This window comes from Dermacentor andersoni, chromosome 7 (genome assembly GCF_023375885.2).
Source record: "Dermacentor andersoni chromosome 7, qqDerAnde1_hic_scaffold, whole genome shotgun sequence".
Classification (NCBI taxonomy): Eukaryota; Metazoa; Arthropoda; class Arachnida; order Ixodida; family Ixodidae; genus Dermacentor; species Dermacentor andersoni.
The window spans coordinates 42,270,298-42,295,168 of NC_092820.1; the positions used below are offsets into that span (position 1 = coordinate 42,270,298).

General features: G+C 42.4%; 1 protein-coding gene and 1 long non-coding RNA gene across 2 annotated transcripts in view; one reads left to right on the top strand and one right to left on the bottom strand.

Moving 5' to 3' along the window:
* Positions 1–21,677, bottom strand: part of LOC140219247 (uncharacterized) — a 34,210-nt gene extending 12,533 nt beyond the window's left edge. The window contains exon 1 of the long non-coding RNA XR_011895385.1: positions 21,519–21,677. This is a non-coding gene — a long non-coding RNA (uncharacterized lncRNA). The remainder of the gene's footprint in view (positions 1–21,518) is intronic.
* Positions 323–20,013, top strand: LOC126535384 (uncharacterized). The gene is made up of 9 exons (XM_050182267.2): positions 323–611; positions 1,792–1,889; positions 2,073–2,264; positions 11,169–11,253; positions 11,649–11,795; positions 14,290–14,502; positions 15,086–15,260; positions 18,409–18,485; positions 19,693–20,013. Exons 1-9 carry the CDS (start codon positions 468–470, stop codon positions 19,966–19,968), a joined length of 1,407 nt encoding a protein of 468 aa, XP_050038224.2. The 5' UTR covers positions 323–467; the 3' UTR covers positions 19,969–20,013.
* Positions 21,678–24,871: the final 3,194 nt, after the last annotated feature.

The window sequence follows — 24,871 nt, forward strand, 5'->3', positions numbered from 1 at the left end:
GGGCAATACTTTACATCCATCGTTGTCTTCACAGAAAGGCACACAGCAGGTTTTTTAACTTTGCCTCGCGTGTTTTCTCCGACCACTGCCTAGAGGTAGCTCCGCATTTACGTATTTCCTTTCAGTTATTGCAAGGTCGCCAAAAATATTTAGCAGTCTGGTGATAAATTTTGCGTAATAATTTGTTGTTAATAAAATGGAAATATTGCTTCATACAACACGGGCCAGCCCAACACATGTTGTCAACTACTCTACCTCGGCGAGGAATACCTTCGCTTCACTGGCTACCGATGCCATATAGGTCTGTTTTCACGTGCTCGACCATCTGTCTGTCAACACCTATATCGCGAGCCTTGCTTGACCCGCTAAAGTAATCACTTACTCGATAGCGACGCCGGCATTCTTTAGAACGCGCATCGGGTTATATTATCTGCTTCTTGCTGTGAAGGTGCTTTGCTTGTCAGGCCATGGCGTGCAAATGTTTGGTAACGTTTGGCGACAAGAACGTCGTCGTGCCTTTTGTTGGCCCTTGGAAGCGCGCACAGCTATTCGAATACCTGAAGCGTGAGCGGGCATTCGCCGGTATAGACTTCGGCAGCGCAACACTGACGGTAAGTGTAATTTCAATATATGTTTGCGGTGTCTCCAGTCACGTTCCATTGTTTGCCTTCAACTCGGGCGATTGTGAGGGTTGCATTCAGTTACTTACGGCAAGCTCAAAGTTAAAACATTCCGTGCGGTTGTGATTACTGATGTATTACGCAGTGTCAGGCAAAGCTAAGGTGCAACCGACGGCAGAAAGAAAAGTTAGGTTACAGCGGAAAGAGTGTTGTAGACGCTGTTTATTGTCCTGAACTTTTTCCTCCCGTGGTCTAGTCTTAACGTTGCGCAATAAGATGAACCAACTGGCCCAGCAACAAGTATTGATATGGTAGGAAAATAACTGACAGGGATTCAGACAACAGGAGCACTGGCTCAACTGAACGCTTTATCGCATTGACAAGAATTTATATACATATACAAGAATGACACGTGTTGTATGCCAGATAGGCAAGGCACATCAAGACAACATGCTGCCCATGAATTCAACTTCATTGTAATGAAGGGCAATAAATGTTTGATGAATGCAAAAGGCACGACCTTAGTGCATATGCCATGTTTCTACTATGTCCTCATGTGCCCTGCTTACCTGGCATGCACCACGTGTCTTTGTTTGCATACTAGTTCTTAATAAAGTTTACTGGCCTAAACAGACAATGGTAAACAGTCGCACAATACTGTTAATAACTGCACATAATGATTTTAAGGCGTGCAAAATATATGCACTCATAAATAAACGTAAGTAGCGAGTGAGACTTTTCGAAAGCCTTGTTAACGTTCTGACTTTCACACCATGCTGTGACTTCATATATAAAATTTGACCGCTATGGATGCTCTGTGAACACAGCCTGTAGAACTTTGATAACCATTTGATGCAGAGTTAGATTTGTAAACCTCATGCTGCTTCCCTTTACCTATTTTTGTTTCTTTTTATGAAACACCAGACCCTTACACAAAATTATACTGCCTACAGTTACTAGATTACAGCTTTCTCTCCCAAATGGAGCACATTTCATTTAAAGTGGTCCTTGGGTTATTTCAAAACCTTTTCTAGATTTTACGTGTCTGACCACTGTAGTGGGCCCCGAGCTATGGCTTCCTCATAAATTGTCATTTTTTTTTTCGAACGCTTAAACTTAGGTCAAGGCTGTGTACAAGTGTTTGCTCATTTGCCACAAACATTTTTGACAGGTTTTTGATGCCGACTTTGGATTGCATGTCGATGTGACCGATGACTTTATCATTGAGGACAAGTCGAAGTTGGAGATAAAAGAAGGGAGCCAGTATCGGTAAGTCTTGTGCTTTATTTAGCAATTGTCGATTTCAAGAGAAAGTCCTTTAGGGGTGAAAAAATAAACAGCATGCCCAGCTGATTTTGTTAAATTGATGAAATTGTTTGACATGCACCGAACTTATTAAGGTTTCTATGAGCAAATTGTGCAGTATCAATCATTATTCTAAATGCATTGCAGAATTGTTGATGTCATTGATGTGGAGGTCCTCCCAGCTGCACCACAAGAACCACCTGCACGCAGAGTTTACACCCTGCCGTCGGTGCCTGTAGATATCAGGTTAAGTATTGAGAAGCACCAGCCAGGCCGCTACTTTGCAAATCGACGCAGAGTGGTTGAGTGGCTGTACCACGACCTCTGCACCTACACAATGTAAGCTGGCTAACCCTTACAACTTCTTCACTTCAGCTCATCAATGCATTGCTCAGTAGGGTGTTATATATATATATATAGAGAGAGAGAGAGAGATGTTTAATGATATGATATGAAATGCAGAGTTCGGCCTGAGGTACATTATTCTGTGTTGGGAGGAGGGAAAGAAAAAGGGAAGAAAAAGGCGCATGATGGGTGACAATGATGAGGAAATATGTAAAACATACAGTTAGCTATTTGCACTCTGCATTACCACTACATGCCACCTTCAGCAGCATGCTGTGGAATACTAGTGGCACTGCCCACCTTTCAGTGTGGTAACAGCCGTTAGTTTGATTAGACTTTGATTTGCCTCTCACGTGGTGAAAATTACGGTCGGTGAACTGTTCATCCAACTTTACTGCACAACTACAAAGGAATGTGACGATCTTATGGATGTTTCTACTTAAATTTACCCAATTTCTTAAAGCAACTTTCTGAAGCTATTCTTTTTGTATACATGAGATTGATGCATTTGCCGACTCCCATGATGGAAAATTGTCACCTGTTCATTTGTAGCGTGAAGCTGCTAGAAAGAGAGCTTCCCAGGGCATGTAATAAGGAGGGAAGATAACCGATGGTCATTAAGGGTTATGGACTGTATTCCAAGGGAAGGGAAGCAGTAGCAGGGGGCGGCAGAAAGTTAGGTGGGCGGATGAGATTAGGAAGTTTGCAAGGACAACATGGCCACAATTAGCACATGGCCGGGGTAGTTGGAAAAGTGTAGGAGAGGCCTTTGCCCTGCAGTGGGCGTAACCAGGCTGATGATGATGATGTGTTATATCCAGGTTTTCGCTTGAACTTGCCGCTCGCATACAAGTGAAGGAATTGTTGGCGGTATCGTAACATCTTTGTTGGTGACAAAAAGTAATTATAATAATGTTTATATATTCCTTTTGTGAGCAGTATGGTGCAGTAATGCTGGAAGCTATAGCAGACAAGCTTGAAAAAGTGTTACATTGAGTAAACGTGTACTTCAGTGATGAAACAGCTTTTTTTAAATCGGAACAACAGCAACTGTCATCAGTGTTCGTGCATGGTTTTGCTGTTTTGCTGTTCTTGATTGTTGTTTCTACACCAAACAAGTAAGCATGCTTGTTAGGTGTTCACTGAAATGAGGCAGCCTTCAACTTCTATTATCTGATCAAGTCAACAGCATTACTGCCAAGACATTTCGCATAGAACTCGCAAGGTACTCTGTAAAATAATCATTTTATATTTTATTCACCAAAATGTATGTCAAGGTCAGGGTGTCGAACCGGAAAAAGTATGGGTTCAGTTCATGTTTAGTGTGCTCCCTTTCACTCCATCTTGGATAAAGATCTAGAACGGTTTGTGAACCAGTTGGCAACACCGAACCGGTCCAGCACAATAAACTTATCTGCTACACATTACACAATGCTATTGACTTAAACATGCTAACCTTAAACACTCCAGACAACACTGCTCAAGTGACTGCACTTGTAAGTTCCCCAGGACTTGTATTTTTAAGTTTCATTACATTTCTTTTTCATTTCCAATCATGTTGTGCCAAGCTCTTGGGACAACCAGAAGTTTTGTCAGGAGGTGGAAGAAATTGTCCCGTTGGCAGACCGGAAAGGGCAATCGGTGTTGTTATATAAATATAAGGGCGATTCATTGGAAATAGCTACAATGGGCATGCTGATAAACCCGGCCATCTTTTGAGGGCTGCATTGTGCAGCAAGCACGTGCACCAATTCGATGCATCCACTCGCAATTCTCCGTGCTCATTTTCCTGCATTTCTTTATATTGCTAATCATACTGAGAGCGAGTAAAACACTAGAAATTTACTCTGATGTTTGGAGAGAGCAAAATATGAGCCTGGTCGAATAGAGGAAAATAATTAACCGTCAAATATGAATTGAAGTGAAATAAAACAAATAGTTTCTAGAGTCTGTTCGGTAACAAAACTTATTTACATACATGTATTCTACATGTGACAGGGCAAGGCATCATCTGGTGCACAATCACATTGAAAGTTATGATCAATAATGAGCTCTACTTGGATTCAACTAGTGGGTAGTGCAGTGCTTGTTGAGTTGTAGGCTACAGTATTGCACATCATTTTGAAGGAATACAAACACGTTAAGGTTGGCAAAGCAATAAATGGCTTTGTATAAACCAAAACAGCGAATTGACAGGCACTGCATAAAGGGCAAGAAGCACTGGCGCAACGGTGGGTAATTATTTTAGATAAGTTGACCTCCTTCACACATATATATATATTTTTCAGGAATCTAATTGTCAACCCAACAGCAGCAATGTACCAGAATCACTTAGATGAGTCTCCATTTGGATCGGTGGAGAGTTTTAGTTTAGAGGACGCAAGCGGCTTGCATACTCAAAAACTAGGGGCGGCGGTATTGCGCATGTGCCGTACCGTGGCCCCTAGTTTTTGCGTATGCAAGTCGCTTGCGTACTTTAATCTAAAACTCTACTCTCTCCATGCAGGCTCTAACTAGTGTTCTTATTTATACTTCGAGCTGCTTTGTTCTGAGCCCATAACCAATATATATATATATATATATATATATATATATATATATATATATATTTGCGAAGGTTTCCGTCAGGTTCAGGCACATTTGAGAATATTGGTTCAGGTTCAGTTCTGGCCGAACTTCCAATTCGGGTACGGGTTTGGTTCGACACCCTGGTTAAGATCACTTATGCCAGCTCTTTACATCATATAAAAAGGAAGAAAATATCTGGCAGCCATCTTTTGTTACATGCAATATCTTTACCAGTCAATAACCTTTGCCTTCTCTTCCTTTCCTTTGCTACCACTTTTGCCTTGAGCAGGCGCAGCAGTTATGTGGCCCTTCCTCTGGACAGAGGTGGGGTGCACTCTTCGCTGCTGTATGACAAGGAGGATCTTTGGGATCAATGACAGGGTGATCAATTTTCTGATCCCTCTGCTGTGTCACTCCTTTTACTTTTGGGCATGTCATTGCTGTGAGATGTCTTCATGCTTGCACTTCATCCTGCATGGTTATGTGTGTGATGTGCTACTGTGACACGTTTATTGAGCTGCCATTGTGGCTCTTGTTCTCCTGTAAAAGCTATAAGAAGACTGTTTTTTCAGTTGTGGGTATAGAAAGAAGATTCAGAAGTTGAGGTAGTAGCTTCCTCGCATTAAAATCTTGGAACATTTTTGTGGGCAGGTATCGCCCACCTTAGTAAAACAGCAGCAGTCAATGTTCACACCACATACATAGTTTTTTCTTGTCCGTGCTTCGAGTACAGGATTTCGAGCAATATAAGTCTGTAAGGGGCTAGTTGACTTATTTTTCACTTGATTGGTACATACATTGGTGTACATACATAACAAAAGATTATTGGATAAAAGCTGCGTTTGAACACCCCGATAGCCACGCTACCCCACATAAAGACGGAAGGCAACAATGTAGCAATGTTTTAATATAGTACAAATAACATGTGATGTAATCAATGAGCAATGGTGAGTCATCACCCCACCTGCTTTGTTTATACTACCAAGCTTAGAATGACAGTAAGTTGAGTTAGTTGGTATGGATTCATAATTTGAAAGCAGACTCAAGGGAAGAGAATGAAGCACAAACGCAGACTATCAACTGAAAGTTCTCTCTGAGGCAAAAAAGAAAGACACAAAACTTATCTACGCACACTTGGGTATGGTAGTGCCACCTGTCGATCAGGAGCAAGACAGTCGCTGTTTTCTGTTTTATCCTATTCTGTTGGATGCTTCACATACACATTATCATCATTACTCACCAACCTGCCCAACTGTCAGCCTTGCTAAACGCCGTTACTCAGTATGTTGTGATACCGCGTGCAAGTATACCTGTAGCAATGACAGCTGCGTGTTTACTTCCTGCACGGTATAAAAAGAGTTTTTTTTTGCTTGAAATAGGTGCGGACGGATTGCTCGTTTCACTTCCTTCAATAATTTTGCGTTGCCATCGTTTTCATGCAGATATGAAGTGTGAATCTATTCCCACACCGTAATTTGTCACTGTTTTGTAGAGCCAGCCACCTTTTTTTTCTTCTTTTTTTTAACGAGCGTTTGCCTTCTAGAGAAGCTCTATCGTCAATACCAGCAGAATGTATTTGCAGCACCAATTCAGAACAAAGCTGTATAATAAAGGCACATAAATATGAAAATTAACCACAGGATTTGCTTATACAGCGTACAAATCAACTGAATCAGACTCTCGGCTAAAATACTTTCCACAACAGGCCGTTATTCTGCACCCATGCGCTGCAAAGGCTAGCAGTGGGCGACACCGTAGCAGATGCTCTGCACGTGATCCTACTTTCTACATAATTGGGTGCTGACGGTATACAGCACCACGGTATGTCCTCGGTGCCGATACCACAACAATGCAGCAAGAATACCACACCAATATAAAGTTCCTTTCAGCTGCGGCCGTTTCTACGTAGGGCAGACAGGTCGTTGTATTATTCAGTGACTAATAGAGCATAAAAGAACTCTGGTGTAAGCCTGCATGTGTTCCTGATTGACAGATGGCACTAGCGTACTGGTGCATGCACAAATGAGTTTTGTCTTTCTTTTCCACCACAGAGTGTCCTTTCAGTTGATATTTGGCATTTGTGTTGTCTCATTTTCTTCTCTTGTGTCTGTGTCTGCACGCCTACCTTTTTTCAAATTATGCTTCCAAGCATTTCTTGTACCATAAAGGACTTAAGCATGTTTGAAAAATCCGGTAGCACAGAACACGAATTGCTGTAATGGCACTGACATGTACTGTGTTTATCTAGGAGGCAATGCTGTGAAGGCTAGGGAGACTTTCTTCACTGCTTGCATTTGCGACCAGGAAAGTGAAAAATATAAGTTCCATGTTTTCGGTGCAACTCATATACAATCTTATTTTTCGAAAAACTGCCACATTGAAGGGAATGTGACTTATGCAAAGATGCGACTTATAGACTGAAAAATGCTCTATGTGTCAAGTAATTCTATTAAGTCTCGTACTTGTGCGTCAAAAGATGTGACCCATCTATCATATGAAAAGCTTCACAGTTGGAAAATATTTATCACATCATGACCAAAGTGACCACAGCACACCGCTAGGTGTTGCAGCCAAAATAGCAGGTCACCTTTTCAAAGTGAAAAGGTGTACAGCTATATGAAATTTGACATAAGATTATGCCAGAAGTGTTGTTTTAATATACCAAGAAAATAGTTGTTCTGGAGAATGTGCTGATAAACAGCTTCCCTGCAGGACAAGCCTAGTGAAACTTCCATGACTGCACTACTTTCTCGGCTTTTACAGCATTGCGTCCTTTGTGTGGAGCGCAGCTCAGTGCTAACTTGATGCTAGCTTCCAGTACTTTAAGTTATTGTGGAACCCACCAGAGTCTTAATAATACCATGCAAGTGTCAATGCCATGGCATTACTTCATAACTCTGCAAGGGCACAATGCATACTCTGGTGAAAGTATTTGCAGGGTTGTTCATTCAGGAGCCACATATGTAGTCCCTTTTAAAAAGCTTGTGTGACGCATAGTGCATGTGCAATTATGAAGTGACACACTTTATGTGCTTTCCAAGTTCCTTCCATATTTCTGGACTTGCACATGTGTGACGGGGTGAAGGTGACGAAACAAACTTGGCAGCACATATGAGGTTATTGTTATGAATAGATAGTAACAGTGGGGCATCAGAGATAAAGCAAAACCATGCTAGCTGCAGAAACCCAGGAAAATGTGCAGTTCCTTGGTTCTTTCAAATTCCTGCAGTCCTCTAGCTAGCACTGCATTTGTTTCATATCTTTTAGTCTCATACCGAGAAGCAGCAGGCTAGTGAGCGTATTTCTGTATGCTCCTTAAGGTTGGATTTTCCTGGGATAAATATTTGGGAGTTCCTTTTTTTTTTGCGCTATATGACTTGGTCTTTACACATTAAACTAACATTACACATTAAACTTTATTGCATGAATGAACGGGATATATATACAAAGTAGTGCCGCAGTGGGTCATGCGCAGTGCATACATATAAGCGTGACGTAGCACATATTCAGTCTTGCTACATCTTCCCTTTTACAGGGGAACTTAAGACGTGGTCACCGTGTCTCTTGCTGAGGGTACCGACAGGGCTCGCGTCGAAGTCTTGTGCTTCTGCGTAGTTCTTGAGGGGGCTCTGTGGTAGATACGTCTTCGGGCACGAGGCTTGCTTCCGGCTGTGGGTCTACCAGGCGGAGGTGCTCTCGTGTGCGCCGAAGTTCCCGGCCGTCTTCAGTCTTGACGATCGTTGAGCGGTGTTCATCGGCTGGTCGGAGAAAGACTGCGGGAGACCAGGTCCGCTGGTTTGTATCGTACACTGTGACCTGCTGACCTGGCATCACAGGCGGCAAGTTCCTGCTGCCACGGTTGTAGTAGGTCCTCTGTCGTTGGCGTATTTCTTGAAGGCGGCCCTGGACCACGTCAGGGGGAATTGTCCGTGGTTCCAAGTGGCTGGTAGGTACTGGTAGAAGCGTCCTAGTCTAGCGTCCCATCAGCCTCTGCACGGGGGACTGGAGCACATCATCACGTGGGGTATTGCGCCATTCAAGCAATGCCATTTGAAACACAGGCATTTTAAAGGAACACTTCTTTAACAGCTTTTTTGCTTCCTGAACCGCTCTCTCCGTCATGCCATTGGAACGGGGATGATAGGGGCTTGAGGTGATGTGATCAACAGCCAAGGTGTTGAGAAAGTCCTTAAACTCTCTGCTGTTAAAAGGCGGACCATTGTCAGTGCACAACTTCCTAGGCAAGCCATGGACCGAGAAAATTTGAGAACACCACGTGTTAAGAGAGCTTGCAGTTGTTGTACGAAACTCTCGAATTTCAAAGAAGAAGGAGTAGAAGTCGACAATAAGGGCGAACTCGTGGCCTTCAAACGAGAACAAGTCCATGCCGACAACTTCCCATGGTAGTGAGGGCACATCATGACTCAGGAGTGGCATTTTAGGGTGTCGAGGCTGATGCTTTTGGCACACTTTGCAGGCTTTACAGAACTGCTCAATGTTGCTGGAAATATTTGGCCAGAACATCACGTTCCTTGCTCTCGCCTTCATCTTATCTACTCCCACGTGCGCCGCGTGAAGAAGACTCATCATTTCCCATATCTTTGATTGCGGTACAATTACCTTATTGCTTCGAAACACGAGGCCGTCCTGGCGCCTTCACTGATTTCTTTAAATTGCTCTTTTCCCAGTTCCTGGGCCCGGCAAATTTCAATGGTCTTACTGTATGACGGGTTCTCGGAAATAAGCCTTTCCTGCAAGTTTTTGTTTCGCAGTCCCAGAATGATTCGGCTACGGAGCAAACGGTCTTCTAGGTCCCCGAACTCGCAGTTCTTTGCTAAAAGCCTCAGGTCGGTTAGCCAGTCATTGAAACACTCCCCTTGCTTTTGGTCTCTTGATCCGAAACGAAATTCATTAAACGTCAAATTTGTCACTGGTTTGTAGAATTCTTCAAATTTCTGAAGCAAAATGTCGACGTTGTTCTTATCCGCTTCATTTTCGAATTTGAAGGCGTTGTAAGCTTTTCTGCCCTCCTCTCCAACTGTTACAAGTAACGTTGCTGCTTGGACTTCTTTGGGCTGCTTACTTAACTGGGTAGCCGTGGAGAACAATGTGAACTCACATTTCCAAGTTTTCCATCCAAGCCATGCGTCTGCTGACGGGTCCAGTGGTTTCGGCGGGGGAAGCAGCGTTGACGGGGCCGACATAGCGATAGTGAACCGCTGCCACCATGTAGGCGTGTCGGGGTCAGGCAATGAACAACTTTATTGCATGAATGAACGGGATATATATACAAAGTAGTGCCGCAGTGGGTCATGCGCAGTGCATACATATAAGCGTGACGTAGCACATATTCAGTCTTGCTACACATGCAAGAAGCTCTTCGACGCCTCGATTATTTGCAGTGCACGCTTCGATCCACGCCAAAACACACTAGACTGTTAATCTATATAACCCTAATAAGCGCAATATTGGAGTATGCCTTTATCACATGAAATCCCCATCATAAAAAAGACGTCAAATTGTTAGAATCAGTAGAGAAAAAGGCTGTTAGGCTTATCTGTCGTCGTTATGATAGATATTTTTCAGCCTCTTGGAACCTTTCTAACCGGAACGTTATCACACTCCAGAAATGTCGCACTTTGATTGTTTTAAGTTTTTGCACATTTATGCAAGTTCGCCATGTTGTTCTCGGCATTATATTTCATTTTCAGCCCCCTCAAATACTCGTCAATATCATGCTCAAACTATTTTTCCGCATAGTTTGCCTGGCAATGTACATGAATGCCCTTTAGATGAATTTCTTACAGCTATTAGTTGGAATGTATCTGTGAAATTCATTCTTCTCTTCCTACTCCTGCTATAGCCAAATGTTTGGCTGCAGTATATACAAATAAGTAAAGGAAATAAGAAGCTAGGTTAACATATTTGGAACAGGCTTCTTCAGTTATATTATTACGATATTATCACGAGATGCTCAAAAGACGAGCCGCCGCGAGAACGACGAAGTGGGGCTGTGCCCTTGGCGCAAGCGAATGTCAGCCTGGCGCTCTGGCTCCAGTGTAAACAGCCTGTAAATAGTTTCTTCCGTCTGTGTCTTTCTGCACGTAACATTCTGGTGGAGGTGAGGGGTCTTTCTGCACGTAACATTCTGGTGGAGGTGAGGGGTCTTTCTACACGTAACAATATGCTTGCTTATGTGCTGTACTGCCACCTTGGATGACCTCCTGGCATGTAACTGTCGAGGCCACTGACATTTCGGAAAAGGCTCTGTATGTGCAACTGCCAGTGTGGTTATAATTAGTTTCTGATATATTTTTTTACTTTCTATAGGTACCCAGGAAAACTTTATGAAGAAGCAGCCAGGGAGCTCATCACAAAGTTCCCCTGTCTGGCTGACTCAACAGGAACTGGATATGTAAGCACATGTAACATTTTCTGTGCTGTCAATGCGCAAAATAAGTACAGGTCCAAAAGTTAGCTGGCACACAATGTGTAATATAAATTTCTGTTGTTCAGTGTCATATGCACACTAGAGAGCAAGGCAATGCCCTGGCACCAGTTGTAATGTTGGCTGTTACATAGAAGGGGCAGGGCAACATGCTAATCAATTTTTGCGCTGGCCGCAACATTATGCCGTAAGTGGCAGCACCGTCATTAATAGTCTGGACAGCACTCAGCAGCACGCATTGAAATGTACATGATGGTGCTTCACTGTGTTCAATTTAGGCGATTTTCCTGCTAATTAGTTGTGTTGACTGTTACTTCTATTATGTGTAAAAAAGTTTCAATAGTTGCTTAATTTATTTCCAGGACTCCTGGCGGGTGCAGCTCCGCTTTAAAGCTAAATACCAGAGGAGGAAGTTGAAGACACAAGATGAGGCCGCTGGTTCCCTGCCTGTCAAAAGAACCAGGCACACTGAGGAAGTTGCACAGAAGCGAATCTCCCGGCCATCTCTTGTATGTATTGAAGTGTCTCATTCTTTTGAGGACAGTCCTGCTGTTTAGGTAGCACTCTATTCTGAACATTTAATGGGCTGTACAGTTGTAAAGACATCTACCATAATATCCTACTTAATGAATACCAAAGTATTATGCAGGAAGGATTGGTGCCACCAAAATTTGACAGTATGTAATTAAGCTATTAAGAATAGTTATGTTCTAATCATGTAAACTGAGGAAAAAATTATTTGAATGGTTGGTTATCTGTTATTTCGACTGAGAGATATTCATCGAGGACATAATTGCTTTCATATAGCAATCTGCCACAGCCACATTGGAGGAACATAATAAAGGGGCCATAAGAGTTATTACGGGGTGGGCTAAAACAAAAAACTTTGGTTGCTTAGTATAAGAAATGACCAGATTGGTGTTCCTCTGATAAGTGCAGGTGTCAGAAAGGCCAAGTGATGACATGCAATGAAGTGCAAGCATGTTTCTTTTGTAAAACAAGAACAATTATTTGGACATTTGAAGAAGCTTGCTTTTGAAATGTCGGGATAGCATATCTTCTTCCATGCGAGAAATTCACTCTCCTTTTAAAGGTCTAAATGGCACATTGTTCTATTTCCTGTTTTCTGGAAATAGACCCAGCCATGTTGCAGTGTGTGCTTGCATGTGTGGGTCCTTCCCCATTATTGATGTCCCCAATCAGTGAAGAACCAACAGCGGTGCCCCTACCTGTCCCCGTCTTATAAGAACTAAACACCACCACCTTTCCCCCCCTTTTTTATTGACCGCTTTGACTTCCTTCACCCTACTCTATACACCAGCTTCTTCTCATCTTCCTCCATTGCCTGTCTAGGAGAGTGACCTTTGCTTATATAAATTCACTGCTAAGCAGACCAGTTGTTGCTTTGAGGCAGACGAGTCCCCTTGTCAGTCTCGGTAACATTCTTTGTTTGACCATTGTTAATTTTAAAGGCTACATTTTGTTCTTAATATATCTTCACACATTAGTATCTGGATGTAATGCAAGAAATATGTATGTTTTATGAAAACCTTGTGTTATAAGTTGAATTTTATGATTTACAGTCGAATACGACTATATCGAACCCACTTAAGTTAAATTATTCTATATACTGAACAATTTCTGGACACAGTATAGTTACAATGAGTATATATAGCAAAAATGACGCTTACATCGAGCAAAAATAGCAGCAACTCCCGATATATCGAACGTCAAGCGGCAGAAAAGTGCCCCCAGAAGTTGGCTTTCCCTTACGGTGGTGGGGAACCCCAGCGGCGCAGCTCCATCCAACCGCTCTCCCTACCAAGGAATGCGCTGCCTTGGACGAGCAGTCGCCACTCCCCTGCAAAAAATGATCTTGGCCCGCCCGCAGCGCTTGCTCAGACAGCCTATCGGAGGCTATTGTGCTGGCATCGCGCAAGATGGCGGAAGTGCGAGTTGTCTCGCTGCTTTTCTGGTTAATTGTGTGCGCGCCTTGTGTGCCTTCTGCCGCAGTGTTGCCGTGATGAAGCGGTAGAATTTGCCTTTCCTCGTGAAGCTCGAAATTTTAAATCGAGTTGAACGCGGTGAGAAGTCGGATGCCCCCACAGCATGCAAGATTTCGAGGAGCACTCTCAGCATGATCTTAAAAGAATAAGGGGGAGATTAGGGCTAAAGTGGCCAAACTTGCAAACCCATTGCCCGTGGTGCCCGACACGTACACACGGCCGTGTACGAGTGGTTCATTCAAAATTGTTTCAGCCGTGCCGGCACGGCTTCTGAGTGCTTGGTGATGACTGTAAATTCTGATAAATGCGACGAACCCGTTGCTGAAGTTTGGAGTCAGCTGTCAGAATTTTTGGAAGCTGTTTACAAATCAACGGTGGATAAGTTTGTGAGTGCAAATAATGGTGTCGCAACCACGGGAGAGCTCGAAAGCGAAGACTACATTGCTGACATTGTACCGAGCACAAGTGAAAGTGGGCACAATGAGGAAAGCAACGACAGTCCTTTGCCCACGTCCTCTGAAGTTATTGGTGCGCTTGCACTAGTCTGGTGCTTCTGCGGGAATGCAGAAGGTTGCGGCCTCAGCTGCTCCGACTGAGACTCCTTAGACAATGTGGAGAAGTGCGTGCGTCGCAGACAGCGAAATTGCTCAAGCAGAAGAAAATGCAGGGCTGTTTCATGCGAAAGAAAGCTAGCTTCACCACTAAAGTGGTTTTACAAATGTTATGCACTTTTATGACATCCAATTATTTAGCGGGCTTATATTGAATTACGCTCTATATCGAACTGATAGGTGTTTTTTTTTTTTTGCGAGTTCGATATAGCCTGATTCGACTGTATGTATTTTTGTTTTCCAGACTACCAAGGTTTATTATGAAAATAGATTGCAGTTTAGGCCTTGTTCCTTGCAGCCATGCCATTCTTTTTGTGTGTGGGGTGCAACATATTGCATAAATGACATGAAAATCCTGTATTTCATAACCGTGCTTGCCTTTCCAGGCTCATGACATGGGCGATGCTGAGGATGACATCAGCTTACTCATGCATGTGGAGGCTATGCAGAAAGAGGCAAGGAAAGCCTCTCCAGACACCATTTACCTCCTAGATGCTATGATGTGCACATTTGCTGAGAGGAGGAAGTGGATCTCAGAAGAAACACCAAGTGTTACGGATATTGTTGAAAAATATCCGGCCCTTGCTGTTGGCTCCGTGGTACGCATTTGTTGTGCATTCTTTTCTCACACGATGCACACTTTAGTGCGACCTAATGCATGCAGTCTTCAATGATTGAGATAATTGCTTGAGAACTTATAAGCTGCACAGTTTTAAGGACTGCATTGACCATGTCGCCAAAAACTGTCTGCATGAAGCCAAATCGGCTCTTCTGTTTTTATTCAATTTCTGTAGTTTCATGGTATACTCGGGTCAATGTCCGCATATCCTTTACTGCTTATGGATTTTTACATAATTTAATGTAGTGAACTTTCTGTAATACCTCAATTTCTGTAAATCTCGGCATTAAAGCATCGATTCTACCCTTCTATTCCTATCCTACTTCTCGAGCCACTGTTAAAGATCTTGTGATAAAGGAGGTGGCATCCTATTTGATTCACCAGGCTGTTTTCCAATTGTAGATATACAAACATCACAGTCCTGCGAGATTATTCACCATTCCAGTGTCAACTTAAGGAACCAGTTACCACAGCAATTGAAGCACTTCTGTAGTGTCTGACACCATAAAGCTGCCTGGAATTCTTGCTCTTAATTTCTCGCTTTCTAACTTTGCACTTTTTAGGTCCTCCAGGAATTTAAAGCAATCACTAATGTGACCCTGGTTGACGCATTAAGAGGAGTCCTTGACCCAATAGCCCACAAAATTCTCCAAAGTGCCCAGAAGAAACGCCACCTGGAAGATTTCCTTATAGGGCTGGAGAAAATGAAAGATGGCGTCCCCCAGCCGGAGCAGAACGGTATGTTTACTTTCAGCAAAGGTACATTAACTTCTTGTTGTGTCACATGAAAACATTTGTATCATGAGAAGCCAACAAACAATGACACAAAGGACAACTTAGGGGAAATTATTTGTACTTACTAATTGAATTAAAGAAATGTTTAATTAATGGCAATGAAAGTTGATGAAAAAACAACTTGCTGTAAGTGAAGAATGATCCCACGTTTCGCATTACGCGTGCAAAGAGAATGACTGGGATAGACAAGACAGCACAAACTTTTAACAAGATTTCGTTGCCATGCAATGCCAAGGAGCATACGCAGCGGCTGATGTGGTGGTAGAACAGGCAGCCGACTTGCCCTGCTTTCCCCGATGCCTCTGTGCACATTTGTATAGGGTCATTTCATGCAACATGCCCCAGACACAAAAAGTGGCCATCATTGATTTTCTTGAAAAAAAAAAACGGGCTAGATGGCTATTGTGTGAATAAGGTTTCACCAAAGTATTTTTGTTAAAGAAAATGTTTTGCTTACATGAGTGCTCTTTGAGATTTCTGCAAAGAAGCAAAATTTGGTTGGAGGTACATATTTTTTATTCAGGTCTGAAACTAGGTGCAATAACAGATTGTATTGGCATCCTTCTTTCATATGACATCACAATTGAATGCATTTTAGAATTTTCATTGCTTTTTTGGTTCAGTAAAAAAAAAGAAGCAATAGAAGTTGCGTTTTCAGAAATATTTTCTATAAACTTCGTTGCTTTTGAGCTACCATAATTTTTCTCCCGTTCTGCCTCTTGCCATACTGTATGCTAAAAATAATTTGGAATTAATAATAAAATTATTTTTTTGAAAAATACCTGCAGAGTTGGCAAGAAATTTAATTTCTTGTGATATTCAAGCCAAATTTAAGCATTGAGACACTCCAGATCAAGATATTTCAAATATCTCAATATACGCACCGACCTCTTAGCTTGTGATTCAGAAATTTTCGGTTGAGTAAATATTGTCTGAAGCGAGAAAACAATTTTTGAAGTCAACAACCAATATCACTAGCAGGCACTGTGTATATGCCACTGCTGTCGTCGTCTGTGTGTTGTCGTCTGCTCTTCTCCTCGCCATCTGCCACCCAGCACTCAACAGCTAGCATACGGGGTGATCATTTTTCAGTTTTATTTAACTTTTATAAATTGGCTACTGCAGATACCATAATTCTAGTCCTTGAGCTGAATTGTTCAGAGGGGTGGACATTACTTGCATAAAAAATCGAAACACATATTCAACAAAATAACATGTTTGCTAATCAATTTCCTAATTGAAATACGTATTGAAATTTACACACTGTAGCTGGTGAGATTGACAGATAATCCACTTTGAATGAATTTCCAGAATGCCACCAGTTTCGATATGTGCCATCAAACTCTGTAAAGATTCACTGTTGGTCCGCTTACTTTTTTTTTTAACAAAATGCTTTTATGCATTGAAGTACAAGGGTAACTATTTCATCCCATACTTTGGGAAGTATTTTGACATCGGTGTCATTCTGGAAATTCATTCTAAATGAATACTCCTGACAATCAATATGTGCCGTACAATAACTAATTAGGAAGTTCATTAGTGAGTGCTCGTAATTTTGTTGAAGATATGTTTTGATTTTTGGTGCATGTACACCTCTCTGAACAATTCAGCTCAAGGACTAGAATAGTGCTATCTGCAACACGGGATTTTTGAAAAATTCCATAAAACTGAAAAACGATCACCCCATATACTAGCCGTAGTCTGCTGGGCGGCAGATGACAAGGAAAAGAGCAGACAACGCGCAGACGACGAGAGCAGTGGCATGTATAGAGTGCCTGCTGGTGATGTTGGATGTCGACTTCAAATATTGTTTTCTTGCTTCAGGCAACATATACTCGAACGAAAATTTCTGAATCGCAAGCTAAGAGCTTGGTGCGTATATTGAGCTATCTGACATACATTTATCAGGAGAGCCTTAATGCTTAAATTTGGCTTGAATATTGCATAAAATTCATTTCCTGCCAACTTTGGAGGTATTCTTCTCTAAAGATATATTTATTAATAATTCCAAATTATATTTAGCATGCACTATAGCAGCAGGCAAAAAGGGAGAAAAATTATAGTAGCTGAAAAAATAACGCAGTTTATTGAAAAAAGTTAGGAAAAGCTACTTTTATTGCATTTTTACTGAGCCAAATAAACATGGAAAATTGTAAAATGCATTCAATTATGACGTCATATGAAAGAAGGATGCCAATACAATGGTCTGAAATAAAATTTGCTATTGCACCTAGTTTCAGACTGATTAAAACATATGTACTTGCAACCAACTTTTGCTTCCTTGCGGAGATCTCAGCGCTCACATGATCAAAACATTTTTTTGCAACTAAAATACTTTGGTGAAACCTTATGCATACAATAGCCATCGAGCCCAATTTCTTCAAGAAAATTGCTGATGGTCACTTTAGGTGTCTGGGATGTTTTGTATGAAATAACCGTATAGCAATCTGCTACTGAGTGAAAACCAGTGCCATTTCATGGAAATGCAGCACCTGCTGCCACCTAGAGTGAAACATTTTTAATTAGCTGTGTGCAGTGCGTTTCCTACTAAGCTCATGCTGTCATTGGCAAGAGAACCATGTGTACGTATACGTATGCCTTGGGAGTGTCTGTGCAGTAAGGTTTTTTCATACGTGCTCTACTCCTGACAATGAGCTGCTTCGGTTTCTACAAGCGACATGCACGTAGTGGTCCTGCACAAGGACTCAGCAGCACAGAATGTTTTGGTTAGGATTTATTAAAAGCGTGTAGTGTGCCTGCAACTGTGGCAACGGTGCTTAGTGACTTACGTCATGTGCATGCTTCCCAAGCTTGAGGCAGGTGTGGCAAACACTATATCTCAGCATTGGCACCCCTGCTTGTGGTTACCACCATTATTAAAGAGCAGAATGAACAAAAGCCTGTGGCTACTAGAGTTTTAGGTTTTGTATATTCAAAGTTAAGGGATACAAACTGCTGTGCATATAGTATATAATGCAAACAAAAGAGAGCAAGCAGGATGTTGGACTTCAGTATGCGGCAAGAGGCTAGTTCATCTTTCATATTTGCCGTATTTATTAATCTTTCTTTTTACCACCTTGTTATTTTTCAGACTTGATGCTCACCGCGGCCATATTTGTGCTGCCCAGCCTGGTGAAGGAACGGGTTGAGGCGTTTGTGTGCAGTCGCGTGAGTTCTTTTATTTTTTTGGGAACACATTAGAAAGCTCACAGCTGCTGTAAGGTGCAATGGTTTTGCCATGTCCAGTTGTACCTTTGTTTGTAAACAGGCTATCAAGGTTGATAATGGTGTACGAGCATAGAATAGGCACCTTAGGTATAGCCATGTGCCGGATATTTCAAATGCAAGGCATTTTCTAAGTGCAGTAATTTATTATAAGCATAAAAGGCCTATTTTATGCCTGTTCTGAAGTTCAGGATATGCGTATTCCCACAGCAGCAGCAAGATAGATACATGAAATAAACAGCAGTGCAAGGGGAAGCAACTTTTGCATTCATTATTTTAACGAGATGTCTTGATGTCTCATTAATAGGGCATTTCCTAAACTGCAAAATAGGCATAAAGTACGCATTTTATGCTTTTTATAAATCACTCATTTTAGAAAATGCCTTGATTCGAAAAAGCAACATGACTATACCTAAGGTGCCTATGCGATTGATGTGAAAGTGCAGAAAATTTTTTTCAGCATTTATTTAGAGCAGAAAAGCATCTCTAAAACAGTCTGAGCGCTAAGAAAGCAATTCATGGGCACCTATGAATCCGTATAAACTTGGTGTGCTTGATACAAAAGGCTCCTAGCAAAGTCGAGATCACTCATCAGCCCCTGTTGCCTTAGCAATCATTACTTCTTTTTACTAAAGTTTACATTTTTACGTCCCCTGAAAAATAAATTCAGCGGAGACAGTAAATTATGCAGACAGCTGGGGAGCATGGGGCTGTGCACTCCTTATGCTAAAGTTTCTGTGGTGGCTGAACTGTGCAAGTTCACTGGTAACAGGATGCACTTTCTGCAGTGTTTCCAAATAAGTGGTAATTCTGTTTGTGTTAGTGTACTCTTGCAAGGCTACTTCTCAATACATTTTTCTGGGCACTGTAAAACTTAATGTCAAGTGCAAATTATGAAATTATAACTGCTCATATCAGCATCAGTAAAATTAGTGAGCTGATCAAAAAGCCACTGAAAGTTTATCTGATGAGATTTGTTCACTGAAAAGAATATTTGGGGTAGAAATTAGCAGAAAGAAAAAAAAAATGTTTGCCAGATTTTGGGAAACAATTAAAATGCCTGAACCGTCATGTATCTTATTCTGAATACATATTGCTTTTTCTGAATGTTATTACTCCTAAGGCCACTTGCAATGCATCACTCTTCCAGGAGCCTGAAGCGGTGCATGTTGTACCGACTGTCACTTACACCGGCAACATTCTGGAGCTGCCAGAGTTTACGATCCAACTGGAAGCGCTGGAGATCCAGGCGCCCAACCTATTACAAGCTGTCGCCATACAGATGGCATTGTACTGGACGTTTGACATAGTTTTTTGTGCAAAAGCACAGAAAACTTTTGACCTGCTGTGCCGCCTTATTGGTGTAAGCAGTGGCATACAGGCAACACCACTTGTCCGTGTAGCACAAACCTTGCTCAAGCAATAATCTTTCATAGCATTTATGATGCTTGAAAAATAAAGTATTTTTCACACCCCCACCCCACTTTTCTGTTGTGACAATGTTTTGACCAAGTTGCAGCATGCAACCCTCAGCCAGGGCAGACACTGAGAAGGCTCTATATGAAACGTTTGAGGATAAAACATTAATCCCCAGTGGAGGAACAATTCATCCCTGGCAGTGCAAAGCTAGTGTAAAAGTTGGTCCTATGGGAGAAAGTGGTGCTCCCCACTGGATCATCTGCGAGGATAAACTGTTAGTCCTATAAGACAAATTGTTAGTCTGAGGGGGAGGATTGGAAAGGATGAAGATTTAGTCCTTGTGGGGAGTATGTACAGGGATGAATGTTTAGTCCTACAGGACGAACTGTTAGTCTGAGGGGGAGCATCTTGAAGGATGAACATTTAGTCCTTTGTGGGAGCATGTGCACGGAGCATCTGTTAGTCCCCTTGGGAGCAACTGCTAGAGGAGGAACAGTTCGTCCTTTTGCAGTTACTCTCGAAGGGACGAATGCTTCGTCCTTCAGGGACTAATGGTTGTGGCAATGCACTTGCTCCCCAAAGAGACTAACCCCCCTACCCTTTTTAGTCCTTTTTGGCTTAGAGTGTAGGTGCCGGGCAGTAAGCCTAATTGCTTGAAGTGCGTCGCAGACTGTCGACCAAAGTTTCTCACCTTGCCGTAGTCCAATAGTGCAGTGCTGCCATGTCGAAGTTCCGAATGAACGCAATTAATCGCCGGGAGGCCACCAAACCAGGCTAAATCCCAAAATAGAAAAACAGGCAGACGGGTGCCCGAACAGGCCAGAGCTCAGATGCGCGGACGGTCTCTCTCGTTTCGGCGGTGTGTCTGACGAATGATGCAAACCGCTGGCTCGTCATTCGCCGGTTCGCCTGTCGCTAGGCAACGGAAGTAAGCAGCAAAGTTTAATTTAATTTACACGGAGATATTTTTAATTTTTCCGGGAAAGAATAAAAAAAATAAAACAACTTCTATTAATCTCATTTCACATTCCTCTTTTTTTCGATGCTCGCGGCCCCAATTCGTCGGTGTTAATACTATAGCGCGACGTGTTTCCTGTTTCCAATTTTCGCCGAGTGTCCGCTCTTGTTCAATCCCTTTCTCTATGGTTAAAGCGCGAAACTGCGCACAACGGCCGAGCTGGTTTTCGCTAACCTCGTGACAGCGCCAGGCGCGCCCACTGCGCTTGAAAAGTACCCCAAAAAGTAACGAAATTAGGGACAATAATGTTGGCGGTCAGAGAAAGCGTCAAAAGTTGTCGCAGTAAGATTCCGTATATGGCGGAAGTGCGTCACAGCACCCTGTGCGACTAGCGTGCCCAAAAACTACCGAAATTAGTTAAAATAATATTGGGGCTCATAGGAAGCGTCGCAAACACCTCCCAGTACGATTCATTATTTCAAATTAACTGCTCCACGACGGCCACGCTGTTTTTCGTTAACTGCGTCACAAGTCTAGGTTCCGTGCAGTAAGCCTAATTGCCTGAAATGCGTCGCAGCCTGTCAAATAACGTTTCTCACCTTGCCGTAGTACAATAGTGCAGCGGTGCCATGTCGAAGTTCAGTAGGAACACGAAAATTCACCGGGAGCCCACCAAACCAGGCTAAATCCAAAAATAGAAAAACAGGCAGGCGGGTGACTGAACAGGCCAATGCTCAGATGCGCGGCCGGTCTCGGTCGCTTCGACAGTGCCTCTGACAAATGATGCACGCACCTGACTCGTAATTCGCCGATTCGCCGGTCGCTAGGCAACGGAACTAAGCCGCGAAGTTTAATTTTTACTTTTGCCAGGAAATAATAAAAAAAATTAAACAATTTCGGTTAACCTCATTTCACATTCTCTTTCTTTTTCGATGCTCCCGGCAGCAAACGGTCGGCGTTGATACTGGCGTGACGTATTTCCTGTTGCCTATTTTCGCCAAGTGTCCCCTCTTGTTAAATTTCTCTATGGTACGGCACTGTTCGCGTCGGGGGTAGAATCAGATTACAAGAAGCCTTGGTGAGAACAGCCAACGGATAGAACTGTCGAGAACGTTCGAGAAACTTGTGATAGATGCAGGCACGTCGTGAGTCGAGCGATAACGTTTCGCGTTGTTTAGCCATTGAAAAGCAGTGACCGGCGAAAGACAGAGAAGTGAACAGACCACGCGCGGTACACTAGCGCCATGAAGTAGTGATCGTCGCAGAACACGTCGTGCGCGGCACTACGCTGCTGGGCACCAGACGGGACTGGGCTTTTTCTCTTTCATCCTTCGCTGTTGTGCTCGTTCGCTAGGTTACACCGCCGCCACCGCAGACGCTCGCCGCTGGAAGTGGTCATTAGGAGCGGTGCTCTGATATGTAATGAAGATTATATTTTAAGAACGCATTACCTGTGTAACCATATCCGCGTTTTAGACGAAGCCTCGTACAAGACCAGCCCACATAACGTCATTCGCTAGGAAACTCCTATAGACGGTGGCGCCAGATTTCGCTCTAGGTAATATAGTGAGAAACTCTATGGGTGTGCTGTCTCCTGGATTTAAGGAGCAGTTAGCTCTTATCCGCTTCATGAACACAACAGCGGCACTGCGGTCAGAGGCTTGTCGCAAAACGAGCGCGTCATGTGCAGCTGCGGCCGTATTGAAGTAGCACTGCGGCGTAATTATCACTGCATTTTAACTGGAAACCGTCTTCACAGTGACATCATAGGCAACTGCATATTTATGAAATACAGTGGAGCTCTGTCACTAGCGGAGGTAACGTGCTAACTTTGTCCGTCAGCTGTTTGTTCCCCGTTTTGGAGGCAATAATATAGAGCTCTTAACAGTGTTTCGTTCGGGAAGCAAGTTAAAATTGAGGCTAGGAAGAGGAGCGCGAATTGTGTATGGCCGAAATAGTCCTGCATCAGTTCTTGTAAAGCCAGAGTCAAAACTTGTTTTACAAAACAGTATGAAGATGCTGTGTACGAACGTAATTCGCTCAGGGAGTATTCTCATACCACGAAATGCGCAATGGAATTTTTTTCTTTATTTAAACAACACTGCAGGCAGCAATGGTGCCCAAGCAGGAGAGGGTTTACAAAAGATGCTTTTCCAACATATTTCGAATGAAACATAAGATGCGCATTCAACAACCCACTCCGGTAAATGATTCCATTCTTCGCTCGTAAGTGGAAAAAATGATTTCTGAAAGATTTTAGTGCGGACAAAGTATGACTGAACTACTTTAGAATGAAAAATACACGACGACCTCCGTGGAGCATGGGTAATATATGTGGCATTTGTTAAACCTGTTTGATTATGAAACAACGAGTAAAAAAATTTCAGCCTGGCGATTTTACGGCGCACGTGGAGCGGATCCAGTCCAAGTTGGCCTAACATGCCAGAAACTGATGATGATTATGTTTTGTAATGGGAGCAAATAAACCGCGCAGCCAGGCATTGAATTAGTTCAAGTTTACCAATTTCCTTATTAATGAACAGGTCCCACACTATGGAAGCATACTCTAGGACTGGGCGAAAGAAAGAACGATAAGCTTGCAACTTGACAGAAGGAGGTGACTTCTTTAGCTTTCTACGTAGAAAGCAAAGTTTTTTTAAGGCTGTGTTGTATATGTTGGTAATATGGGTGTCCCATTTGAGGTTACTGTTAATTATTATGCCTAAATATTTCACAGATGTTATAGATTCAAGGTTCCGATTGACAATGTGGTAAGTATAAATTAGTGGTTTTCGTTTCAGTGTTATTGTCATTGACGCTGTTTTGGAAAAGTTTATTTGCATTCTTCTGTCGTCGCACCAGTCCGCGAGTTTAAAAAGGCTATTGTTAAGTGTATCCTGGCATCAAGAACTCCTGACAGCAGAATAAATGACACAATCATCAGCAAACAATTTCACCTTGGCATTAGGATTCAAATTTTTAGCAATATCATTTACGTAGATAAGAAACAGCAGGGGTCCCAACACTGACCCCTGTGGTACACCGGATAAGACAGGCAGGCTACTAGATTTCACACCATCGATTTCCACAAAATGAACACGATTCGCTAAATAAGCTTGAATTCAATACACTGTATTTTCTGGTAGTCCTAGTGATTTAAGAATTTCAATAAGATTTGCATGTGGCACTCGGTCAAATGCCTTTGACAAGTCTAGAAATATTATGTCAATCTGCAGGTGGTCATGTATAGCACTGGCAAAGTCGTGTACAATGGATAACAATTGAGTTGAGGTTGAAAACTTCCAACGAATGCCATGCTGAAAATCAACAAAAAAATTATTCGCTTCCAATTGGTTGGATATGTGATTAGCGATAATATGCTCCAAGAGCTCACAAGATGTGCTTATGAGAGAAATAGGTCTGTAATTGTTCGGAATAAGTTTGTCGCCTGATTTAAACACCGGTATTACCTTGGCCGTGAGCCAGCCTTTCGGTACTGAGCTCTGTTTAAGGGATGCATTAAAAATAATGTATAGGAATTCGGAAGTTAGTTCGGAGTAGCGTCTAGTAGTAACCTAAATGAATTGGTTGGAAAGAATATGAGATACAACGCAAAATATATTGATATTTGCACAAGTAAACTACTCTCTCGCTGAATGTCCTTGCCCGTACGTGTGCTATTATAGACGACACGTGTTTTATTTTCTGTGGAGGTGTAAATGTTTGCAATATGAATCAGTAACCTTTCTTTTGTCAGTAGAAATAGAATTGTTCTTGTTAAAAAGAAATGAAAAGCTTCTTACCTTGTACGACAATCAAGATTAACTTCATGAGAGGAGTAGCTTGTAGCAAGCAAAATAGTTGTTTGGGCTCTCGATGACCGTATACCTTTACTTGATTGCATTCAAGTAAGTCTTCTGCCACAGGGGTAAACGACTAACACCAAGCTTTT